The following is a 24,765-nucleotide window of genomic DNA, read 5'->3' as shown; positions in this document are numbered from 1 at the left end:
TCTTCCTGAGTTCAAATCTGACCTCAGACACTTAGCTATGTGACCTGGGCAAGTTACTGAACCCCGTTTGCCTCAGCTTCTTCATCTGTAAAATGATGTGGAGAAAATAATGGCAAACCACTCCACAATCTCTGCCAAGAAAATCCCAAATGGGGTCACAAAGAGTTGGACACAACTGAAATGATTCCATATGTGAGTGTGAGTTACATGCATTTCAGAGTGAGTGAGAGAGACAGAGAAAGAGAGAGAGAGTGTGTGTGTGTGTGTGAGAGTGTGTGTGAGTGAGTGTGTGTGTGTGTGTGTGTGTGTGGTGTAAGAGAGAAAGTGTTACTGTATCAGCCATCTGCTCTGCTCTACGAGGCATAAAGGATCCTGCTTCATTGCCAGTTTTTCTCATTATTTTCCCAGATAACAGTCTTCTCTAATGCCCCACCAATCAGAGTTACTCATTCCCAAGATCAGGGCCATCTGGCACAACTCTCCCAGGCTGCGCCTTCTTTCCCCTCAGGCAGAGACAGCCATCAGAAGACCTGAGGGTTTCAGGGGAAAAGGAAGGTGGAGACCCACTCTGGCATGCTGGTGACCACGGGCAGGAAGCGGGCCCTGCACACACTCTACAAAGCAGTCTCACATCTGGGTCTCTGGCCCTCCCCTCTCCGAGGCACCAGCCCAGTGTAAGCCTCCAACCCTCTCACCTGGCCCCCACCCCGCCTCCCTTCCTCCCATGCTCCACAGAGCGGCCAATGGCATGTCCTGGGAACACAATTCTGACCTCCCCAGCTCCCAGCCCAGGAACCTTGCAGGGCTCCCAAATTCCGTCTGCTCCTGCCCCTCCAGGCCCTCTAAATTCCCTCCATGCTGGTGTACTTGCTGTTCCACACAGCTGACCTCCATCTCCCCTCTCCAAGCCTTTGCACGGCCGGGACTGCCCTCCCCTCCTCAGCCTCCGTCACAGAATCTCACATTCCCTTCCAGGCTCAGCTCCCTTCCCAGGGTCTGGCACCTGCTTGGGGCATCGGCCTGAGTACAAGCTGTTTCCCCCAAGAGACTCTCAAGCTCCTTTCCAGTACACCATTCTGTCTCATCTTCTACCTGTAGTGCCCAAGCTCGGAGCCAGGAACATGGGGGTCATAGGAGGGGTTTAATTAAAGCTTGCCACAAGAATCTTCCCAGAGCCTGGGAGGCAGCCGTGGTGGAACTTACTACACCCCATGCAGGAATAGCGAAGGAAGCTGAGGAAAAGGGTGTCCCCGCCCCAAGGGCCTATGATCAACTGGAGGCAGAGAAGGGAGAATTCAGGCCTGATAAAGCCCGGGTCTGGCCAAGAGGAGCTCCTGTCCCTGTGCTCTGGCCTCACCCCAGGGCCACATGCGAGGCCAGTCAAAGAGCCACTGCCCGGTTCTGCTTAGTACCCAGCATTCACTCCTGGCCATGGTAAGCAGCTTTTCTGGGCGAGGCACTTGGGCCTGATGCTCCGAAGGGATGAAGGAGGCCTGCCCCTGCCCTCCCAGAGCTTACCACATAGCAGAGTCTGCAGCTGCCCCAGAGCACAGTGGGAGCGCAGCTGCAGAGACTGACCTGAATTAGCAGCCACGGAGCCTTTGCCATTTTTCACATCCACTACCCAGGTGGCTTCCTTCCCGCCAGGACCGTCTTTCACCTTGAAGGCAAAAACACCCCCGATTTTCTTCACGTACTGTTCTCCGTCCTATAAATGAGGAGAAAAATCAGAGTTACAGGTATTGATGTTGATGGAGCCCCGCAGGCTCCTTGGGGACCGTCCTTCAGGACAGCTTCCCACCATTGCGGGGACAAAAGCCACAGGAAACTCATGAGGGGAGCACTCAGGCTTTTCGGACTGAACTTATTTTTGTATCAATTATGAAAACCAAACAAAGAGAGCAGACTGGTCTCTGAGCTTCTGCTCACACAACACTCACACCATCTCCATCTGTCAGATCATAAGGTTGCTGAGAGGTGGCCACGCTGCGCCAAAGCTCCCAATGATCACCAATCCAACAGGCTCTGAGGAAGGCACCACGAAAATGAAGCCCAAACAAATCCAGCCCTTTGGGCCTCAGACAGTGAGAGTCCTTCAGCATCTGGGAGGCAATGTCCTCTGACCAGGGCGGCTCCTCTGAGCCATGGCCAACAAGCCACTCTCCAGCCTCTGCCTGAAGCTGTCCGGGCCCAAGGGGCCCCCTCCTTCCAGGGGAGCCCCCACCCACTCCTGGGGAGCCCAGGCTGCACCTCCTCTCCTGCACCAAAGCACCCTCCTCCTTTAAGGCCCCTCCCATGCACCGCCAGGATTCCCTCAAGCTCATAAACTGTCTGCCCATCACTGTGAGCCAACTGGAGCGTTAAGTGTCTTCAAAGCACATGTCATATTCACATTCTTCTGCTTCGACCCCAAAGACAGAACCAGAACCAACAGGTAGAAATCCCAGGGGCACATTCCAGATTCCCTCCTGCCCACGCTGGACACACAGGACATGCCCAGGCTGTTGGTCAGGCCTCTCCCAACACCACAGCCCTGGGTCACTGAACGGTGCTACACTGGAGGAGGCTGGGTGGGAAGGAAACGAGAACAGAGAAAAGAAAGTATTGGGTTGCAGAAAGAAAACCCCGCTCCCATCTCAAGGCCTGCTCTCGCATGCCGAGGAGCAGCCAGGCTCCCGCACCGATGGGCTGCCCCACACACTGACTCAGCAAAAAGACTCACAACCAAATTCCAAGCAGAGGTATAGAGGGCTATGCCAACCAGGACAAAGGGGCTTCCTTTGCTATTTCACAGTAAGTGTTAGGTTCCCAAAGGTCCTGGGCTTTCGCTTTCTCCCGCTAACAGGAGGAACAAGGAAAAACTGAAAATCGTGGGAAGAACTTACTAAGCGGGAAAGGCCCATGGAGCTGGGGCCTCGGGCCAAAGAATGAAAGAAGCAAACCCTCGCGGTGCTTCTGGGGCAAGACAAAAGACCCGATGCTATGCAATCCCAATTGAGAGGCCACTGGACAGGCCTGCCATACTTTGGTGGGGACCGCAGGCCCTCCCCAACTCTTCAAATAACCCCAAGAGCAGAAGGAGAGTCTGAGCAACAGAGAGGAAGTTCCGTGTCCTGGCTCACAAGGCCACTGAGTGCCAAAGGCAGCATCTCTCCACCACGCCACGCTACCTCTACATCTCCATGATAATCATTAGGGACACTTTTAATTATTAACAAATCAGATTCCTGAGTCGCCTTAAAGCTCTTTCCTCCAAAAAGCCTGTGAAGGAGGCAGCGATGCTCTACTGACCTCCATCTCCAGAGCCCCTGAGAGCAGCAGACAGGCACCAGGGGGCGGCTGAGTCACAACTGAGCCCCCCCGTGCCTCCCAGCTGGTGCTTAGGGCAGTCTCACAAAACCTCCCATCTAAGTGGTCTCTCTGGAGTCGACTGGGCAGCATGTCAGCACTCCTTAGCCAAGACAGAAAAAAAAGCAAAAGAACACGAGAATTTTAGAAAAACCTGATTTTGCATCAAAATGGAGGCTCTTTAACAAACCTCGATTTTCTTGAGGAAGTTTAAGAAGTTTTGTTTAAAGCTTCATGGACGGTGACTCCCATAGCTTAGACCCCAAGACACACGAGAACTGGCTGAGGGAATGGGAATGGGGACCCTTTAGCTTGGGGAAAAGAAGCCATGAGTGAGGATGGGACAGTCATCTTCAAGTCTATCAAAGTCTGTAAGGTGAACAAAGGGCCAGCTGGCTTCTGCTTGGCCCCTTGGCAAAACGAGGCAAAAGGGATGGGAAATCCAGAAGCAAAGACTTCCTAACAAGAACCATCCCAAAGTGAAACAGGCTGCCTCGAGAGATAGTGGGGTCCCAACGGCTAGAAGATGTCTTCACCAGGAGGCTGACGATCAACTGTCAAAAGGTGGAAGAGAGGTTATACTGGATGGCACCTGGGGGCCCTTGGAACTCGCGATTCTGTGAAAACCTACTTCTCCCATAAAACATCACTGGCAGAATCTTAAATGGCCTCCTGGACTGATCCAGCATGATATTTCTTATGTTCTAACTTTTTAAAATACAGGGGTTTTTCCAATTCACTTACAAGTTGAGTCACAAAAACTTAAAAATAAATTCTAGGGATTTAAAATAACTCTGTGGCCTTGGAGAGGTTCCTTCACCCTTTGGGCTCCTCACCTATAGAATGAGGGTGGCTAGACTGGTTAATATTCAGCCAGATATTCAGATATTTTCACTGTGGCCTATGGTGATCCCACTAGAAAATATTACAAAGGAATTGAGAAGGGAAGAAGAGAATGGATGCAGGGCCCTGATTCTTTTACCTAAAAAGGTGGACCGCTTTCCCACATACACCCAAAGGTCAAGTTAAATAAATTATTCAAGACAGCTGTCTAAGTAACAGAAAAAGAATGGACTCAAGACTTCTTTAGAGAGGGGTAATGAAAAAAAATCAAGCAAAACAGACACATTTTATTCAAGACTTAAAATGCGCATTAGAAAAAAAGGTCTGTTCTGACAGAAGTGTCATTTTGAGTATTCCCAAAATACAGTACACACAAGCCAGGTATATAAAACTTGTTCCAAAGCACTGACTTATGCTCTAAAAATCCACCCATGTTCGTCACCAGCTAACATGACACCTGGTCATTTCTCTTAAATGCAGAGACAATCAAGAAGGCCCACAGGGCTTGTTTGCTCCCTTCCCCATTCCCCATGGTGACTGACCACATTCCACTGGATTTCATTACAGAAGCCAGGCCTGGATACCTGGGCATTTATCAAACGCCTTTTGCTAGAATCATTCATTGATAGGAGACTGAGAAATGGAAAGCGTCTGCAGTACCTGGGATCACAGGAGTGATCGAGAGCCCAGATCACACAAACAGCAAAGGCAGGATTCGCCCTGAGGGTCTCAGACTCCACAGCTAAGGCTCTTCCCAGCATTCTCAATCCAGATCATCTCATGACTGTATCTGAATCATGAATCTCTCTTCCTTTCCCTTGGGCCCTATCCCTTATCCCACATTCTTCTAGACAAAGATGAAAAAGGTTACTGACCTCTTCAAGCTTCTTCTCAATCTCTTTAAAGACAAGATGTGCCTTAAATCCATCAAGTGCTGAACTGGTAGGAAAAGCTTCAATCTGATGACTTCTGGAAGAATGGAACAAAACCAGTCAGTTTACGTAACACTCAAATCGACAAGCACAATTAAGCATTCCTATGTGCCGGGCACTATGACAGGCAATGGGGACCCAAAAACAAAACCAAAACAATCCCTGCCTTCAGAGGCTCATGGTCTCCCAGGAGAGACAGGTACACATCTAGGTACACACAGAGTAAAACAAAATAAAGAGATGCGCGGCAGTTAGGGAGGGCAGGTGTCAGCAGTCAGGGCAGGGCCCAGGTAAGGCTTTGGGTCCAAAGGGGTGCTTGGGTGGTATCTGCGTGGAGGACAGCCAGGGAAGGTAAGAGCTGGTTTAGAAAGATGAAGTTGCACAGGGAGCCAAGCTGTCAAAAGCCTGGGGCCACTAGAGTGACATGAGGGAGCATCATGGGCTGCAGAGGACCCGGGAACTGGAGTGCTAAGTGAAGAAAAATAAAAGTTACAATTCTACCTCAGACCCTTAGCCATTACATGCTTCAATTTCCTCATCTATTAAATACGGTGTTGGTGGGGGCAGCTAGGTGGTGCAGCGGATAGGCCCTAGAGTCAGGAAGACCTGAGTTCAAATCCAGCCTCAGACACTCGACACTTACGAGTTGTGGGACCTTGGGCAAGTCACTTTACCCTGACTGCCTCATCAGAAAGCAAAAAAAAAAAAAATCTCCAAAAGTGTCATGCTGGAAAGTGCTATCCACATCCAAAGAAAGAACTATGGAGTTTGAATGCAGATGGAAGCATACTATTTGTCTTTTTTTCTTCTGTTTTGTTTTGTTTCCTCTTTCCTGTGGTTCCTCTTGTTGGTTCTAATTCTTCCTTATAACATCACTAATGTGAAAATAGGTCTAATAGGAATGTGTATGTATAGCCTATATCAGATTGCGTGCCATCTTGGGAAGGGAGGGGGTGAAAAATTTAAAACTCAGATGCTTATGGAAGCAATTGTTGATAAATCAAAATAAATCAATAAAAAAATTTTTAAAAAGATGTCTTGAGAGGGGGAACATGAGAGTTGGCAAGTGACTGGACACATGGGGTGAAGCTGGGCTCGGGCCTCACTGCAGACCTGGGGGACTCTACAGAAGCTGACATCCTCAGTAACAGGAAGCTCAGCAGAGAGGAGGGGAGAGCTGGGGGAAAGAGACCGAGGTCTGTTTTGGCCATGTTGGATTTGAGAGGCTTCCAGGCAACCCAGCAGAAGTAACGCTGAGGACAATGCCTTCTAGCTGTGCTTGGCCCAGACTAAGATTCGTCAGTATGTGAAACTCCCACAGAACCACAGACTGTTAGGGCTGGAATAGAGCTCCGCAGCCATCTAGGTCAGCCCTTTACACCTACACAAACTTGAAGTCCTCCCATAACAGGCAGCCTACCGCTTACCAAAGCGACCCCTTCTAACCTTGAGGCAGCTGACTGTGACCTTCTGTTTCCTTATATCTAGCTGAAATGTGACCCTTGGGGGCTTCCACCTGGCTCTGCTCCTGGCCCTGCCTGGCTGGGGGCATTGGGTCCCTTCAAGGCAGGCGGTAACTAATCAACTGACATTTCTCCAGGCCCTGCTATGCACCAGGAACTGTGCTGAGGCCTCAGAGGAGCCTGGGCCCTGAAGGATCCTTCTAAGCCTCCTGTCTTTAATCAAACCCAAATGAACACTGTTCCGGCAAGGCTTCCAAGCAGCACAGCCCTTTGCTCATTTCATTTTGTTCCCTTTTCAACAGAATAAAAAAACTCCCAAAACTCATCATCTTTTCAGTCATGATTTGAAATGTTTGGACACCATTATGAAGTCTCTTCTCAACTTCTCTTTCCTGTGACCTTTTCTGGACTGGGAGGCAAAGACGCTGAGCTGCAATACTTCACTTCTCCCCCTACCCCTCCAGGCCTGTTTCCTTATCTTTAAAAAGCCAAGGTTGGACTAAAATACCTCCAAGGTACTTTACCTCCTAATCAACTCTGCCCCTTCTCCAAAATCACAAAGAATTACAGAAGTTTACAGCTGGAAAGAACCTTAAAGATCATCTAGGCCAATGCTCTCATTTGTATAGATAGGGAAGCTGAGGCAGAGAGAGATCTGACTTGCCCACCGTCATGCAAGCTGGCTGCCTGCAGCTCTTTCGCACTCTCCTTCCCATAAGAACACTTCCTATGCCAACACCAGTGAACTGGCCTGTGTGTCCTCAGCAGCCCACACCCTCTTATTGCCTCAGTTACATAGTAAGGTCAGTTTATGTTGCTTTAAATGGCTTCCCTGTGAATGATTTATAAATCTGATGAGTTGGCTTTCTGCTCTATCACCTCTATCACTGACAAAATTGTCAAAGGACCAAACCTCCCAAGGCTATATCATTACTTGAGAATTCTGTCTCTCTAGGTAGGAGCCTGGAGTCAGATGGTACCTTCAGAGGTCATGCAGTCCAACCCCTCCCAGGATCCCACTGACATCCCTAATGGGCAGCCAGCCAAACTCTGCCTCGGCACATCCAGCAGCTGGGAACTCCCTACCAGGGAGGGAAGAGTCCATTCCACCAACCATTAGGAGGTCCCTGTTGTGTCAGGCAACTTTCACCCACTGTACCTATCTCTGGAGATAAGCAGAACAAAGCTAATCTCTCTTCCACAACAGCCTTTCAAATATTTAAAGGCCTTGATCATAGGCATTATTGACCCTATGTATTACTGACATCTTATTTCAAATGTGATTCACTTACAAAGAAAATCAATGTATCAATGTTTATGAAGTATTAAAAAAGCCCAAATGATAGAATATAATGGTCCACATAAAAGGATTTGCCTCAGGGTTCCCTTAGACGGCAGGCCACCCTATTCATTTATGACCGGATCCAGTTTTTAAAGCTTGCAATAGCACATTAATTTCTGAGAGCGGCAGGGCTCCAGTTCCACCCGCCTCCAAGTCCACGCTTTTCTCTGTGGTGGGGGCACTAGAGGCGTACTCACAGCGCCCCACCTGTTACCAGTTTTTTCTGATTCACACTGTTCGCTAAGGGATCGATCTACAGAAGGCAAGGTTCTACACAGAGGCCTTGGGGAGACACTCCCCATCACCGCCAAAGTCACACGCTCCAAAAAAGCACAAACCCAGAAAATTACAAGCCAAGAGACAGATGAAAATCCAAGAGAAACTTCTTTCTACCGGGACCAGGGCCCTGACCATGGCCACGCTGCTGCCAACTACCACCCAGAAAACTTCCTCAAACAGTTAATCAAACAAGGCACTGGGTGTGATTTCCTCCTTTGCTTCTGAGCACCAGAACGACAAGGAAATACAGCATTGGAACCAGACACCCAGCCCTGACACAGCCAGTCTACAAAGAAGTTGGGTTCCAGGCACATGGGGCAGCCACCAAGATTTCCAATTTAATTATCACACATGCCCCCCATCACAACTGGGGGTCAGGGTGGAACATGGCTCCAAAAACACCCCCTCATCCAATGTGGCTCCTGGCCATGGTCTTCAAGAAAACTTCCATGTGGAGGTTCACCCAGCATGCCTGAGGGATATTACTCAATGTCCTGTCACACATCACGGACTGTTTGCCTCAGTTTCCTCCTCTGTAAAACCCCAGGGTTACTGTGCGGATTAAATGAGATAATATTTGTAACACACTCGGCACACAGTAGGTGCCACATAAATGTTAGTGATTATTACTAGAAAGCCTCCACGTCACTATCTATCTAACCAGGACAGCTCCTTTCCAAGTTGTACAGCTTGGAGGCCTCCTTCTGCCAGCCTTTCCACGAAAAGCGTCAACATGCTGCTGCTGCTGCACCCGCCACAGGGCTTCCCTGGAGACTGCCACACGCCCCAACCCAAACTCATTTTTTCTGAACAGACCTGGGGCTCCATCAGCATAAGAAGAGTGCGTGGGCAGGAATCCCTGCGGCCACTGCAGACAGGCCCCTTTCCTACAGCTAGGCCTCCGAGAGCTGCCTGGGGACCTTCCCAGAGTCACCGGGCTGACACGAGCGAGGCCTTCCCGGGTCTGAGGGCACCTCTGCAACCACGGTCTCTCAGGGCTGGAAAGAGCTCCTGTGGCTTCTCAGAAGGAAGGATCGCCTTTTCTTTTTTTTCGGGGGGGGGTCTTTCAAGAACTCTGGGGTCACTGAAAGCACATGGAATCCTCTGTGTACCACCTGGCCCCGTTCTCACCCCATCTCACCTACACGTCACCGTCCAGATGAGCTGCTGGGCCGCCTTGCATGGCAAGGTCCGCAATCAGCACAACACCATCCACCCCCAGGAGGGCCTGGAGGACCTCACCATGGAGGAGTCCCACTCCCACAAGGAGTCTGGGCTGGACACGCTCCGCTCCTCCACGACAGGCACAAACACCCGTGGGGAGTCTGTGTCGACCCCTGTCATTCCTTGTTTGATACATTCAGAAGTTCATCCCAGGTTTTCTGTTGCAACATCTGCTCATGAAGACCGTAGGTCCTCAACACGAGACATGGAGAGCCTCAAAGGCTGAGCTTTGTTCTACCAAACCAAGTGCTTTTTTATGGACGACAAAAAAATAAATAAGAGTGGGATCTCGACTTCTCTACACCTCAGTCAATTTTGTGACAGAGACAGAATAATGTGTCACACACACAGAGAAAGTATTAGTTTGACCTTAAAACTGCCATGTCGGTTCAGGGACCACAAGCCAGTATTTCCAGGATCTCCGACTTCATCAGTCCAGCTTCGGCCTCCACCAACACGAACTACAGCCCCCTCAGCTTAGGAGATGGCCTTCTGGGGATACTGAGGCTGGAACTTTCATCTCCTAATATGCAGCCTGTGGAGGAGCCTTTCTCCTTGACTGCGTGAGTCCCCTGGACAGGAGGAGTCTGGTGACAGACTTACCTTCCAAGTCTTCCCAGCTTAAAAGACAAGTTCTTTAAGTGATTTTCAGGAACCTAGAGTCACTTCCATACTACGTGGAGACCACAGAGTAGCATGTTTGTGGTAGTGGGGACACGAAGGTGAAAAATGGAAGAACCAGCCATTAGCCTTGAAGAGCTTATACCCTAGTAGGAGGCCAAGGCATGTACACAAATAACTATTAAATTACAATGTGCAAAGCGCACAGAGTAAGCCAAAAGGGGACGAGAGACTGGGGAGCGAGGGATCACTTCCACCTTACAGGAACAGGGAAAGGTAAATTTATGAAGCAGCAGCACCTAAACAAGATCTTCAAGGAAGAGAAGGATATCAGGAGGCAGAGACGTAGGCAAAGGCCACTCCAGGCAGGGAAATGTCATAAGCAAAGAGAACCTAAGAGGACAGGAGAAGAATCAAACACCAGCTACTAATTCAGAGCGGCTAAAATGCAGACCCCATGAAAGGGAGCAGTATGAAAATGGAAAAGTAGCCTGGAGATAGAGGAGAGAAGGACTTCAATGCCAGAGTGAGGAGAAATGGGAAACCACTGAAGATCTGAACAGGGAGCTAAGTGATGAACAGGCAGAAAGAGGCCTCTGGCAATTCTGTGAAAGACAGACTGCAGAGGAGGCAAGGATGGCATTCAAGTAAATAGGCAAAAGGTCGTAGGAGCCCGAATTAGTCAGAAGCAGAAAGAATGGGTTTTAGCAAATTCCTGGATGGTGGGTATGGGAGGATGAGGGAAAAATGAAATATAATTCCAAAGTCTGAGGCCTGAGTGACTGGACTAAGAGTGGTACATCAAGCGAGATGCAGGAATGAAGGGTGAGGGGAGGAAGTCAGGTCTGGGGAAGAGAAGATCAGTCAGGGGCACGTTAAATGTGAGATGCCAGCAGGGCAGAGAAAAATGGAAATGTGAGAATTCGACCAACAGAAGACCAGGGACAGAGGGCCAGATTAGTTAAGAATAAAGGAAACACTGATTAAGTTCAATCATATGCACTGGGCTAAGAGCAGGGGCTACAAATATAAGCAAATGAGACAGTTCTCAGAGTGTTTAGACAGGGAAGTCCAAGAGGCCCAACATGGAAATGGCCAGAAGTGTCACGGTGGGCCTAAGACCAAGCAAGATAAAATGAATGCCACCAAACAGAACTCGGTGCTATAGAGGTGGTAACTGACGCTAGGGGAATGGAGGAGAGGCAAGAGAGGGAAAAAATGAGGCTGAAGACAGTCTGGTAAACACACTGAAGAGGAAGAAAGAAAAAAAATCAGCAAAGGAGACTGAGAAAGTACAGAGAAGTAAGGGAAAAAGCAGGACAGGAAAGTGATGGAAGTCAAGAAAGACAAGTAACAAGGAGGGAATGCTTAACAGCAGCAAATGCAGCAGAGTCGGATGACTCGAAAGTCAGACGAGTCCTTCGTGGTTACGAGCCAAGTTTCAAAAACAAGGAAGGCAGCTGGAATGCAGGGAACCAAGGACGGGATTGTCCAAACTCTTCTTTCTAAAAGGCTGGCAATAAACAGCAGCAATCTGACACGGCAGGATGAAGTGCAAACTTGTGTCAGGAAAGACAATGGTGTGAATTTCACCCCTCCCCCCAAACTTACTGGCTGTGTGACCACAGGCAGCCACTTCCCTTAGCCTCGGTCTCCCCATCTATCAGCTAGTATGGGGGGAGGGGGGGGAGTAGTTTGAGGGGGCAGCAAGGTCAAAAGAAGGGAGGTTTTTTGGAGTAGTGGAACATGTCTGTAGGTAGAGGGGAATCAAAAGGAGGAAGAGTTTGAAGATACAACAAATGTTACAGGATAAAATTTCAAACCAACTAGAAGAGTTTGATATTAAAAATCAATGTAATGTGGTGGGTTTTTTTCCTTAAACAGACCAGTTTCAAAATATAAACCTGTTCTAATTCTATTCTTGGCTGGTTCTCCTACTTAAAAATAAAATTCACCTTCTCCCCAAGAGGAGTTATACAGCCCAGGCGACACCCAGGCACGTTCAAAGCTGGTCTAAATGGAGGGAAGGTCAAACTGCAAACCAAAACTCTCTGAAGATAAAAGAAATGGGATTGTTCTGGTTTGGCTTTCTTCTTTAAAGACAGTTTTACAATCTGGCTATGAGAGCAGAGCTTGGACTGAATGCTCTGATAATCAAAATACAACTACCATTATTTCTTTACAACGGAAACATTTACTGTCCTTCCCCTAATAAATAACAATGAAATACGTCCCACTACATTTAAGCCAGTGATAAAACGAAACTTTACTCTTCTGTAATCAAGAATACTTTATGTGGTTGATAAAATCTTTCAAATGACTTTCCTTGGTTAGGAAAGCTCTAAGGAAGAAAAACAAAATTAAGATAGAAGACTGATAAACAACTCCTCTTTGAAATGTATCTTGGGTAAAAATGAGTTTTCTCCCAATTCAATTAATTATAATATGAAGATATCACCCCCATAAAGGACAGGCAAATGGCTTATCTACAGCAGATGTGCCTAATGGCAGGTACCAGCATAACTCACTTTAACATGCTACAAGACTCACTCTGAAACCAGTTAACTATTATTTCTCTCATACTTGGAGAACTCTGACCTCCCTGAGGCTTCAGATGATCCTTGTGGACCTGCTAGTGCAGGTCACAGGCCCACCCAGGGCCTTCCCATCCTGTGCTATTTTTGTCCTAGTTACCCTAGAAATCCTCCAGAAAGGCATTTCATACTCTGTAGAGACTGGTGGACCCTTGGGCTGTCCATCAATGCCTTAGCCCTCATCCTCACTATGAGACCGACCCAGCTGCTTTGGTCTGGCTTGCCAATTCCCTAATGGCATTGTTTGTCCTATACCTTCTTGCAAAGAAGCCACCACTGACTATACAGCACCACCTTCTCACAGTCAACATGGTGAGCAGGAAGGAATTCATTTCAAGGACTCACGATCTCAGCAAGGCTCTGCTTTGTCACAGGTAAAGGAACTTGCTCCAATAACCCAGATCCCTGGCCTTCTCAAAGTCAGTAGTTACCACAAGGACAATAGTTGGGTTAGCAGTAGTTGCCTGAGGCTTGCCCAAAACTGGAGGCAGAATTTGAATCCAGGTCTTCCTGACTCAAACTCTAGCTCTCTAGGACTACGCTATGCTGAAAATAAGGGATGTTATCAATGAAATGCACACTAGGGAAAGGGAGTGGTCTTGTCAAAGACCTGGAGGAAGGCCAACGGCATGATGAACAAAAACAAAAATCATACAGCACAAGCAGGTATGGATGAATTACAATCTGTACCCATGGAGGGAGGACCCCCATGTCCATGAGACCGTGAAGCCAATCAAGTACTCATGGAAGTAATCTTTCTAGAGATGCAAAAAGTACAGCGCCTCCCACTCCATGATCATGTATGCTTACGGTCCAGCATTTCTCTTTATCAAGCACCTACATGTCACATCTGTACTTACGAATGACAAGCAACAAATGTAAGGAGCATGAAACAGAAAACTAGATAAACAGTGAATCTTCCAATATTTCTAGCCAGAACTCTTGGGTCTAACAAGTCAACATGTTATATAAGAAGTCAAATCAATAAATATTTATCGAAAGAGAAGAAATTATTTATTGAGTAGGATGTAACACTCAGCTCTTGCTCCTGGAAAAATGCAGTTACAAAAGTGACAAACACAAAAAGCTAGACAAACACACAAACAACAAAAAATCCTCCAGACAGAAATGGACGAACCAAACTGTGGTAAATTAAAATTGACTGCTAATTTGTTTACAGGGTCTGGGTAGGAAGTTAGAGCAGCTAAGCTGCACATCTATTTTACGCACTTTACTGAATGTGTAACAGATCTGAGCATCAGCCTATTAACCTCCTATCTACAGAAGCCCTTTCAATTTTTAACTTAGAATAGACTGACACGGGAAGGAAATCACAGTAAAACTTTGCTAATTCAGACTAACTGATGGATAAAGGAGTCAGTCAGAGAATGCTTTTAAAGGAATACAGTTTTTATTGCCACAGAGCACCTCCAGTAATCTGAATTAACAGAGTGCTGCCTCAAACTTGGGGTAAGATCTCTATTCACTTCCTCGTGTGCTTGCAGCATCCCCCCAGCACGATGTAAACTCGCTGAGGCCAAGAACTGTTTGTGGGTCAGTTAAGGCAGGGCCTGCACCAGACCTTGTGCCATGCGCTGGGGATACAGAAAGAGGCAAAAGCCAGTCCCTTCTTCTAGGAGTTGTAATGGGACACCAGAAGCAAACAATGATGCACAGAATGAGATACGGCACACAAGTACGAGCTTAATAAATGTTCACTGAACTAAATGATCCAGTTCTCTTCAATAAACAAATAAAAATGATTCTTAGTACATCTGCAGTTTCTCTGTGAAAAGAGCCTTCAAAATGTTCTGAAATTAAGGATGTCTGAAATCAATTCCCTTGACACTTTTTTTTTACACTCCTTACATAAGTGAATCCTTTCTCTCACAGACACTTAAATGGGAAACTCCACTCTCCTCCTGTCAGACCCACAATAATAATTCCAAGTTAGTGAATCTTAATGAAATTTATTATACGGGAAGGAAAAAATGCTATCTGTTTTCTAAAGTTGTGATTCCTTAAGCTGATGCTTAAAAGCAATTCATTAAAATTCCTTCACTATTTTTTCTAAAAGAATATAAATCCTGCCTGGGGCATAATACAAGGTAAATATTTATTCAGATGATGCAGGGCTAGATATTGGGTTTTCTATTTGTTTTTTCACTTTGAAATAGCTTTACTGGTTCATAAGACCTTTCCATATTAAAAAAAACCCTCAAAACACTATGGTATTAAATTATAATTATTTTTTTCTTACCAGCCTTGGCTTTACTCTTAACCTTTGTCAGTCCTTATTTTTCTAGACTATGGCACTCACAGTTCTGGAGCAGGGGAATGAGAAAACTGGACAGAGAATTGTATGAATTTATTATTGAATGCTTTCTAATGAAGTCTTCTCCAATTAACTGCTTCAAAAAGTGACGATTTTCCGAAATCACTAAATCTAAAACTCAGTTTAATTCAACAAATACAGAGCTGGGGATACAAGATCAAAGACAACACAGTTGCTCCTCTTGAGAAGCATAAGCCTAAACCTAAACAGCAATGTAACCTGGATGAATGTGCCATGTGGCTGCTTGCAGAAAGAAGAAGTGTGATTCAGGGAAACTGGAAGAGGAAGAGGGCACCTTCAGTCTGAGAGTGGTAGGGAAAGCTCCAAGAAGAGGCTGCACCCGAGTGGTACCTAGAAAGAAGAGCAAGATTTCAAAGAGCAATGACCGAAGTGACCATAGTGACTGCTCAAGCGTGGGGAACGGTCTCCAGGAATGGAAATGGGAGGATGAGACAGAGGCACAGAGAAACCCCAGCCGGCTGAGAGTGCAGGGAAAGGAACAGCTGACTGCAAAGGGTATTTAGAGGGGGCTGTCATGTATTCAACAAAAAAATGACTCAACATCACAACACAGAAGGCCTTGTCACAGCTGTTCTGGGGCATCTGAAGACAAAAAAACACATAATTTTGTGGGTAAAATAAGTGACTAAAACTAGGTTCTAACAAGGCATTACTTGGGGTTCAGAGGAGGGAGCGAATGTGAAACCTGGGAGCAATCAGGAAAGACTCTGAGGAGGAGGAGGAGGTAGGTGGTGGATGATCTAGTGAAAATGAGAGAAGGGGAATTTGGAGGCAAGTCAGGCCAGGAAGGGCTACTGGCATATCTTGGGATGGGCCAGTAAGTGATGGAAGAAAGCTTCAGCAGAAGATTCAGTCTTACCTGGTGGGGGAGAACATAGCCAGGGTCGAAAAGAAGAAAGGTGCCCTTTAAACTAGGTCAATCACCGTGGGATGAAATACCAGTTGGCTTAGGACAAGATGTCTACATTCTGTGCATGTGTCTACTTGCCCATGGTTACCTAGGAAAGATTTTCTGGAAAAATAAATGTTCTCATTTTTCTAGTGATAAGAACGATTTACGATGCTAGGGGTCCAAGGTCTAGAGGTGGAGGAGACCTCAGGCCATTTTAGGCAAACTTCCTCCCTCATTCTTTCACAGAGGGGGAAACTGGGACCTTGAGAGGTGAACTGATTTGCTCAAGATGGAACAGGAGGTGTCAGAAGCAAGATGTGAGCCCAGAATCTCTGACCCTGGAGCCCATACTTTCCTGCCGATACCTCGCCACTGGCCTCTGACTCGGGACATGAGCTCAAGAGATCTCTTCTTACTCCCTTTCTGGCCAAGTGGCAACTCAGAAAGCATCGGGCATACCTTCCTCACTGCATCCTCACAACAGCAGGGAGAGAGGTACTCGATGTCTAAAACTAGGGCCACACTGAGGCTCTTCGAGGGGACATCCCATGGGGAACCCCAGTGCGAGTCTCCTGACTGTGAATCTGCTAGCTGGTCAGCTCCATCAGGCTGCCTCCAAATGCTACTCAAACGATGCCTGGCGGTAAGTGGATCCGGTTTGGGAACACAGCAGGTGCCACTAAGTTTTTTTAACTGCTCCATGGAGCTTCTACAAGATCGCTCCAGACAGATAAAATCAGTGTGACTTAACGAGGCTACACAGCAGAACTTCCCAACCGACAACTTCCAGGCTATATGAGCCTGTACAGACTTGAACAGAACGCACAGCTACAAATACCTGGGTCACCTTTAAGTAAAAATGACAGGATCTCCTTTAGGAAAAAAGATCCTTCAGATAAATAAGTGAAAGTGCCAGCATTCTCACAAGACACTGAGGTCAACCTTCGTCATAAAGACTGGCTCTCTGGATCCAGAGGAAAATCTAGGTGATGTAAGACCAGAAAAAAAGTCACTAAAAATGTATTTGTTTAAAACAGAAGCTAAGGCCCTCACAGTTTTCAACAAAGGGGGATGAATCTAAATGAGGACAATGGCCTGGTGAAAGCAGTAATACAGTGCTGGAGAGCTGGCTTCCAGCCCTGGCTCCTTCAGTAACTCCCACACGACCTTAGTTTATTAGTGATCTTTCAACTGAAAAATTCAGTGTCTTTTCCCATCCTTTCTGACTCCGCTCACCACTTCCTTCCTTGCTCGGTTTTCACAATGCTCTTCTCTCCCAGTTCTCCTCTGGCCTGTCTGCCATTCCTTCATCTTGTTTATCGGTATATCCCCAGCATCCCACACCTCACTGTGAGTCTCCCCCAAGGCTCATCCTGGGCTCTCTTCTCTTCCCTCACTACACTCAGTGATCTCCTCAGTCTCCACAGGTTCAACTACCGTCTCTCTACAGATGACTCCCAGACCTGGATCTCTAGCCCAAGTCAGTGTGCTGGTCTTATTTCCAAACAAACGTCTCATAGGCATAGTAAACTCAACATCCTATCTTCCTATGTACAAAACAGAAGCACTCATCTTTCCCTCAAATGCTCCCCTCCTCTCCCTAACTTTCCCATTTCTTTGAGGATACCACCATACTGAAAGTCATCCAGGTTGGTAAGTTGGCATCCTTCTGCTGTTGAGGGCTTGCACTGATGGGTTTGAGGATATAGGTATGATGTTCCTGTCCATTATCTAAGAGCCGTCTAGGTTAGAACGTAGGCTCTCCGACCTCTTCCAGGTGCTGTCTGTCCCTTGAGAGGATGAAGGATTTTCAATAAACCTTGAAAGATAATCGGGAAGTGAGGAGACGACTCTGGGGGGAAACCCCCCCCCCAGTTACCGTTACCATGAGAAAAATTAATTGTTGATACTTGGCTTTTTCCACTCTGGGTTCTGTTCCCATGAATGGGGTATAATAACCCTAACCCTCAGATCAATAAATGGAGCTTGTTCATAACTTGCTACCCCCTGGTCCGCATGATTTCTCTCTCTCTCTTTCTTTCTCTTTTTCTCTCTTTTTAGCCTCACCAGAGATTAAACATTGTAGTGGACACAGGAGTCAGCTACATTCTGCTACTATTTACTTCCCCTCATCTGCCACATACCCAACTGGCTGTCCAGTATTTCTTAACTTTTCTTTTATGAAGAGCCTCCTTTCTCTCCTTCCCACCTCTCTCCCCTCCCCCACTGAGAATGAAAGGAACACAAAACCTACATTGCAAACCTGTATAGTTAAGCAAAACAAATTCCTGCACTGGCCACATTCAAAAACAACATGTCTCAAACTGCAGCCTGATTACAATCACACAGATCACAATCTGTGGGTGGGTGGCATGTTTCATCATAAACTCTCTGGAATTGAGATTTGTCATTCGGTTGATCAGACAGCTTACAGCTTTTAAAGATGCTTGTCTTTACAACACACTTATCCTAGAAATTTTCCTCCTGGCTCTGCTCACTTCACTCTGCATCAGGTCACACAAGTTTCACCACATTTCTCAGCATCTTCCTCGGGCAGCTAAATGGTGCAGTGGATAGAGCACCCAGTCAAGGTGAGTCAAATAATCTGGCTTCAGACACTTCCTAGCTATGTGACCCCGGGCAAGTCACTTAGCCTTATCTGCCTCAGTCTCCTCAGCTGTAAAATGAGCTGGAGAAGGAAATGGCAAACCATTCCAGCATCTCTGCCAAGAAAACTTCAAATGGGGCCAAGAAGAGCTGGACATAAAGAGTTGAAAAAGGACTCAACAAGTCTTCATCGTGTCTTAAAACACAATGATAGTTCATCTCAATCATATACCACAACCTGTCCAGCCATTCCTCAATTGCTCAGCATCCCCTCAATTTCCAGTTCTTTGCCCTAGAAAAAGGAACAGCTATAAATATTTTTGTACTTCTGGGTCCTTTTCCTTCTATCTCCTCGGAATACAGACTTAATAATGGCCTCAATGATGGCATTACTGAATAGGAATGTATATGTAGAGCCTATACCAGATTGCATGCCATCTTGGGGTGGCGTGAGGGCAGACGGAGATGGGGAGAAAATTTGTAACTCAAAACCTTATGGGAGCAGCTAGGTGGTGCAGTGGACACAGCACTGGTCCTGGAGCTCAAATGTGACCTCAGACACTTGACACTAGTCGTGTGACCTTGGGCAAGTCACTTAACCCCACTGCCTACAAAAACAAAACAAAAAACTGCTTTCCAGAATGGGTGGGCTAGCTGACAGCTCTGCCAGCCATGAACTAATGCACCTGACATCCCACAGCCCCACAACTCGGCCAATCAGCAGTGACCTAGAGCATTTCACATGGCTGACGACGGTTGGGGTTTCTTCCTCTGAACACTGCCAGTCCCCATCTTTTCACCATTCAGAGATGGGGGGACGGCCAGGCGTCACCTCCAAAACCCCTTCTCTATGCTCAGCGTCCGCACCCCAGCCCAGAACTACGGCCGGCTCGGCCGATCCAAGCCCTCCCACGCCCCCTCCTCTCCGGGGCTTCTCCGGCCGGGGCCCCCGGGCCTGCTCCATGTCGCCTGGGCCCGTCCGCCAGCACCCGGTACACAGCAGGTGCTTAATTGTTGCACGCCGGCGGGAGAACGCCCCCTGCGCGGCAGCCCCACGCGGGCGAGTCTGGGGGTGAGGGTGACGCCTCGGCCTCAGCGAGGCTCCCCGCAGGGTCCCGCCCCGTCCCGGGCCCCCGCCTCACCTGCCGGCCGCCGCAGCGCTGTCGGGGAAGCCCATCCTGTAGAGCGTCACTACCGCCGCTCCGCCAAGGCCCAGGTTATGCTGCAGCGCGACCTTCGCCCCCGGAACCTGCCTCGGGCCCGCCTCCCCACGCAGCTGCCAGCAGAGCTCCGCGCACTGCGCCAGGCCTGCCGAGTCAAGCACAGAGACACAGAGCGCGCACGCGCGAGCGAGCGCGCCGTCAGCCAGGTCCGACCGGTCACGCCTGGAGCAAGCGAGCCAAGAGCGCGTGCGCAACAGCAGAAGCCCACAAGCTCAGTCGATGGCCGACCCCCAGAGCAAGAGGAGCTCCTGGCTACAACGCAGCCCGGGTTTGCCACCAGTGCCCCGGGCACCACTGTCCAACTCTCCCCCCCCCCAGTCCCTCAGGTTCACAACCTCGTAGTTATCCTGGACTCCTCACTCTCTGCGCCCCCATATCCAAGCTGTTGTCAAGGCCTATTTCACACACCCCCGCCCCCCCATCTCTTGTCTATTTCACACACGCAACCCCCCCCACCCTTGCAGCATCTCTTGTCAATTTCACCTCTGCAACATCTCTCCAATAGGCCTCCTTCTCTCCTGACACTGCCCCCTCCCTCACCCTGGTGCAGGCCCTCATCACCTCACATCTGGACTAGCTGCTGGCAGGGTGGGGGATGGGGCGGAGTTCTGGCTGCCTCCAGTCTCACCCCATTCCAGGCCAGCTTCCACTCAGTGGTCACCAATCTATTTCCAAACTGATTCCAAATTACTCCTCCTCTGCTCTCTACAGTGCGGAGTCTACATGATGCCTAAATTTGGCCTGCTTACTGGTACCCTTGCATATTTTCCCTGAACCGATGCATGGCTTTGCACTGGCTGTGCCTCATGACTCCAATGCACACCCTCTTCACCTCTTCTTAGAATCCTTAGCTGCTTTCAAAGCTTGGTTCAAATACTACCTTGTACAACAATCAGTCTGCAAATAGGCTGGTGCCAGAATAGGAAGGGCTTGAAATGCCGAACAGAGGAGCCTGTAGTTCCCAGAGGAAGCTAAGAGCCACTGGCATAGGACAGTAGGAGCCCTTACTCTCAGAGTCATGTGGTCAGATCCCGTGCCTTAGGGCTATCCATTTGGCTATTTGGGAGGATCAATTTGAAAGCGAGGAGAGGAGCCTGAGGGAGGAGGACTTATTAATTCACCTCTTTGGACCTCAGTCCTCTCATCTATAAAACATGGCCTAAGTGAGCTCTAAGTTTCCTTACAGGTCTGTGGAAGGATCTAGGATCCTATGAAACATGCAGAAAATGGTAAGGATCAGAATCCGACTTTCTCCTTTACCCATCTCCCATTTTCTCTGCCAATGGCTCATTTGAATAAGTCAGACGGGAACTACAGTAACTGCACAGTCTTCATCCTTCCTTTTCACTTAGTGTTGACCTTAACCTCTGCTCCAGGGTTTGGCCTCCTCAAAGACAGATGATGTGGCAGTGACTCACTCCCTAACACACCACCACACGCAGAGTCCCTGATAATGACTGACTCTCTTCATCTCATTCATCACCAATGGAACATTATCACAGAGTGCTCTCAACACAGGCACATTAGTCCAAATCCACATGGGCCCTGTGCTATATCTGGGAAGTTGTTTTTATTTAAACAATAAATCCTTTATTGCCTTGTCATTTTTCTCACTCTTACAGAAGCTGACAGCAGGTGGGAAATGTAGTTCCTTCAGCTTTTTTATTGTTTATTCATTCCCTCCCACCTTTCCCAGGCTTTGCTCTCCAAGAAGGTTCCTGGGTAAAGAGTTTCCTTCAGAGCTCGTTATAACCTCTGGGAACAACAGAAATCAGAAGCTGACCTCAGAAATCCACTTACCAGGAAATCCCCACAGCCAGTTACTAAAACACAAAAGATTTTAGAACAAGTTGCCTTTTGTTTTTATTTCCTTATATAATCACCCTCATGAAATAGCTTTTTTTACCCTAAGCCTGGGGGGAGGAGGAGGAGAAATGCTGTGGAAACATGGTAATGTTACCCTTATAAATGAAAAAGGTTCTTTATTTGGCTCAATCTAATCCTATTATCTAATTAATAGAAAAGAATGGATAAATGGTAAAAAAGGTTATACTCTGCCACTCAATTTTCTTTCTTATTGTCAATATCCATTCCAGAAGCATGGTGTGGTAGATGAAGAGCTGGCCTCAGCATCAGAAGACCTGAGTTTGAGTCAGGCCTTTTATACCTACTGGCCATGTGACCCTGGGCAAGTCACAGGGTGAAGATAATACCCTGACTTGAGAGGGGAAGTTCTTCACCTGAGGCTCCCTACACTGAGGAAAATTACGAGTCTGGTCCAAAAAAAATCATTCACTCACAAAACATTGACTGACTACCTACCTACTTCTCTTCAACGGCCTGTGTGAGGGTGTTATATGGGGTACAAAGATAAACAGGACATACATCCCAGGAGCTTAGTAGGAAAGAAGACACCCAAAATCATGAATCAAGGCAGAATGGAACAGGTGCATAAAAGAGGTGTAAACAGCTAGAAGAGTTCAAAGAAGAAAAACCATTTCTGACTAGGGTGGATCAGGAAAGATTCCTGGACAAAGGATTTGGCCCAGGTCTTAAAGGGCAGAATTTCACCAGAGGGAAATGGGTCAGCCCCCAGCCCTGGGCCCATGGGTTTTGAGAGGTGAGATTTCACCAGTCTTGCCTGGTAAAAAAAAGCCACCAGACTTCTTTCCAACCATGTCCAAACCAGGCCTCCCTCCAACCACTTCCCAGCTCTCTCCTCCCTCCTAAATGTGTTTGTTCTCTTCCCCATTAGAATGTAAGCCCTTAAAGACAGGAACAGTGTTGCTTGGCACATGGCCTAGCACATAGTAAATGCTAGTAAATGCTTCATGCCTTCATTCACAGTGGCAAAGTGGAAGAATGCTGTAGGTATGGGCAAGGGCATAGAGGGAGGTGATATGGGGGACCTATCTGGGACAGCCAAACTGTAGTGTGTTTGGCTGGAGCTTACAGGAGATGAGAGAAGGGGCTATGAATTAGAACTGGAAAGCCTGGCTGGACACACTTCTTTGTGTCCTGAGCCCCTTGGGCAGTCATTCTGGGGAAGCCCTTCTCAGGTTACCCACAGACCCCAGGGCTAAGAACCCCAGATCTAGAATACCAGGACTATGGAATCTAGTTCTTAGGGAGTGAGAAACAAGAAGAAATTTGGGAGCAGCACAGTGATGTGACCACAATTGTGGATTAAGTTTCCTAATCTGGTGTATTTGAGGAAAGAGAGGCCTTCACAGGCCCTGATGACAGATGAGGCAAAGAAGGACTGGACCAGGATGATGGAAGTATAAAGTCAGACTCCTTAGTTGTACCAACATTCTACTGTTCAGCCCCTTCAACAAGATAGCCTGGGGCTGAGCAGAGGAGGATTTAGCCTTTAGATGCCACAGAAAATCCAAGCAGATCCATCAGTTGTCCAACACGATAATCACTATAGCAGCAAAATTTGGTTTTGGAATGTACAACATAATTTTTTAGCAGATTAACCTTCCTCGTGCACTTCTGAGTTTATTTTTTAAAATATTGACTACAGGCCAATGAGCCTTACTTCACCTCATGACAATATTGTAAAATGTATCATTTAAAATCTGGTTAGCAAACACGGAGAAAAGGCAGCAATGACCATGACCATTAAGAGCCAATACAGCTTAATCAACCAAAGAGAAACCAATTTACCCTAAGGTTCTTTTGTGACAGGGTTACTAGGCTTGGAGATCAGAGTAATGCTGCATATACTGCTTACCCAGACTTGAGCAAAGCCTCTGACAAAGTCTCGTGATATTTCTGAGGAAAAGAGAAAAAGGTGGGGGCTAGATGATAGTTCGAGCAGGTGGGCTCAAAACTGGCTGAAATGCTAGATCCCAAGAGGAGTCATTAAGGTCAGTCTTTATTGAATGCCCCAGGATCTTATTCTTGGCCCTGTGCTTTCTAACTTTTTATCAACAGCTTGGATGAAGAAAGAAGAAAAGCCAATGAAGTTTTCAGACACCAGAGTCCATATCTAAAAAGCTCTCAACAGGCCAGAGCACCCTGGGCTGAATCTAATAAGGCAAAAATAATAAGTCTGAGGCTTGGGTTCCAAAAATCAATTTCACAAGGATGAGGTGGGGGAGTCTTGGAGAGCCAGGAGCTCACCTGAAAAAAAATCTGGGATTGGATAAGACTGTGAGCTCAGTATGAGTCAACACCAATATCACAGCCAGAATGCATTTCTATTACAGCAAGAAAAGCATCGAGTGCAGGCTTAGGAAGGTAACACTGGTCAGAACAAATGGAGAGGCCTGCTCTGCCACTTGCAGCCTGCAGAGCCCTTGGCAAGTCACCTCTCTGGCTCTGCTTCCTCCCCAGGAAAGGGAAGGCTTCGATTGTATGGCCTCTAAAGTCTCTACTAGTTCTAAATCAAAGACCCAAACATATCATTCTAACATTGGGTTTCATTCTGAGCAACATATTTTAGGAAACACATTAATATACTGGGCAACACCCAGAGGCTGTGGAAGGGCTTCAAGGTCAGGAGAGAAGGAGCAACGGAAGTAGCTGAGGATGTTTGATTTACCTGAAGCGCAGACCAGGGGACACAATATTGACAGGCATTTGCAGGGCTATCGTGAACAAAGAGGACGACCCTTGTTCTGCCTGGCACCAGTGGGCACAGCAAGAGCGATGGAAGAAAGATTCCAGGAAAGATGTCCTAATGACAGAGAGTGAGACAGCCTGCCTTCCACCAGGGGCTCCAGCAAAGGTTGGATGGCCCCTGGGGTGTTTCTGAAAGGGGCCTTGATGGCCTCTAGAGAGAAGGCCCTCCAACCTCAATGCTGTGATATCACCAAAAAGAAACCAACTGGTTTCAAACATTCGTATTAAAATGAGATTGAATATCAAAAATTAGCTTGCTTTCCCAAGAATTCATTGCATGGCAGCTGATGAGAAAAAGCCTATCATTGAAAATTCATTGTAATAAGTCACATGCTGAGAGCTAACCAGACTTCAAGTTATCTAGTTTTCTATTTCTACAGACTTAATCAGTGCCAGCTCTTAGCTTTTA

General features: G+C 47.4%; 1 protein-coding gene across 4 annotated transcripts in view; it reads right to left on the bottom strand.

Annotated features, from left to right (window-relative positions):
• Positions 1–24,765, bottom strand: part of SCP2 (sterol carrier protein 2) — a 71,613-nt gene that overhangs the window by 8,565 nt on the left and 38,283 nt on the right. For 3 of the 4 annotated variants that reach the window (XM_020987797.2, XM_078156641.1, XM_078156644.1), the window contains 3 exons: positions 19,644–19,809; positions 5,067–5,160; positions 1,579–1,708 (listed from right to left, as the gene is read on the bottom strand). In XM_020987797.2, coding sequence (XP_020843456.2) covers positions 1,579–1,708; positions 5,067–5,160; positions 19,644–19,809 — 390 coding nt within the window. Of the gene's footprint in view, positions 1–1,578; positions 1,709–5,066; positions 5,161–19,643; positions 19,810–24,765 lie in introns of those variants that run through there. The other variant, XM_078156642.1, reaches the window with a different exon arrangement.

This window comes from Phascolarctos cinereus, unplaced genomic scaffold (genome assembly GCF_003287225.1).
Source record: "Phascolarctos cinereus isolate Bilbo 61053 unplaced genomic scaffold, phaCin_HiC Scaffold_5;HRSCAF=322, whole genome shotgun sequence".
Taxonomy (NCBI): Eukaryota; Metazoa; Chordata; class Mammalia; order Diprotodontia; family Phascolarctidae; genus Phascolarctos; species Phascolarctos cinereus.
The sequence above is the reverse complement of the archived record's forward strand: the minus strand, read 5'-3'. Positions and strand labels throughout refer to the sequence as shown.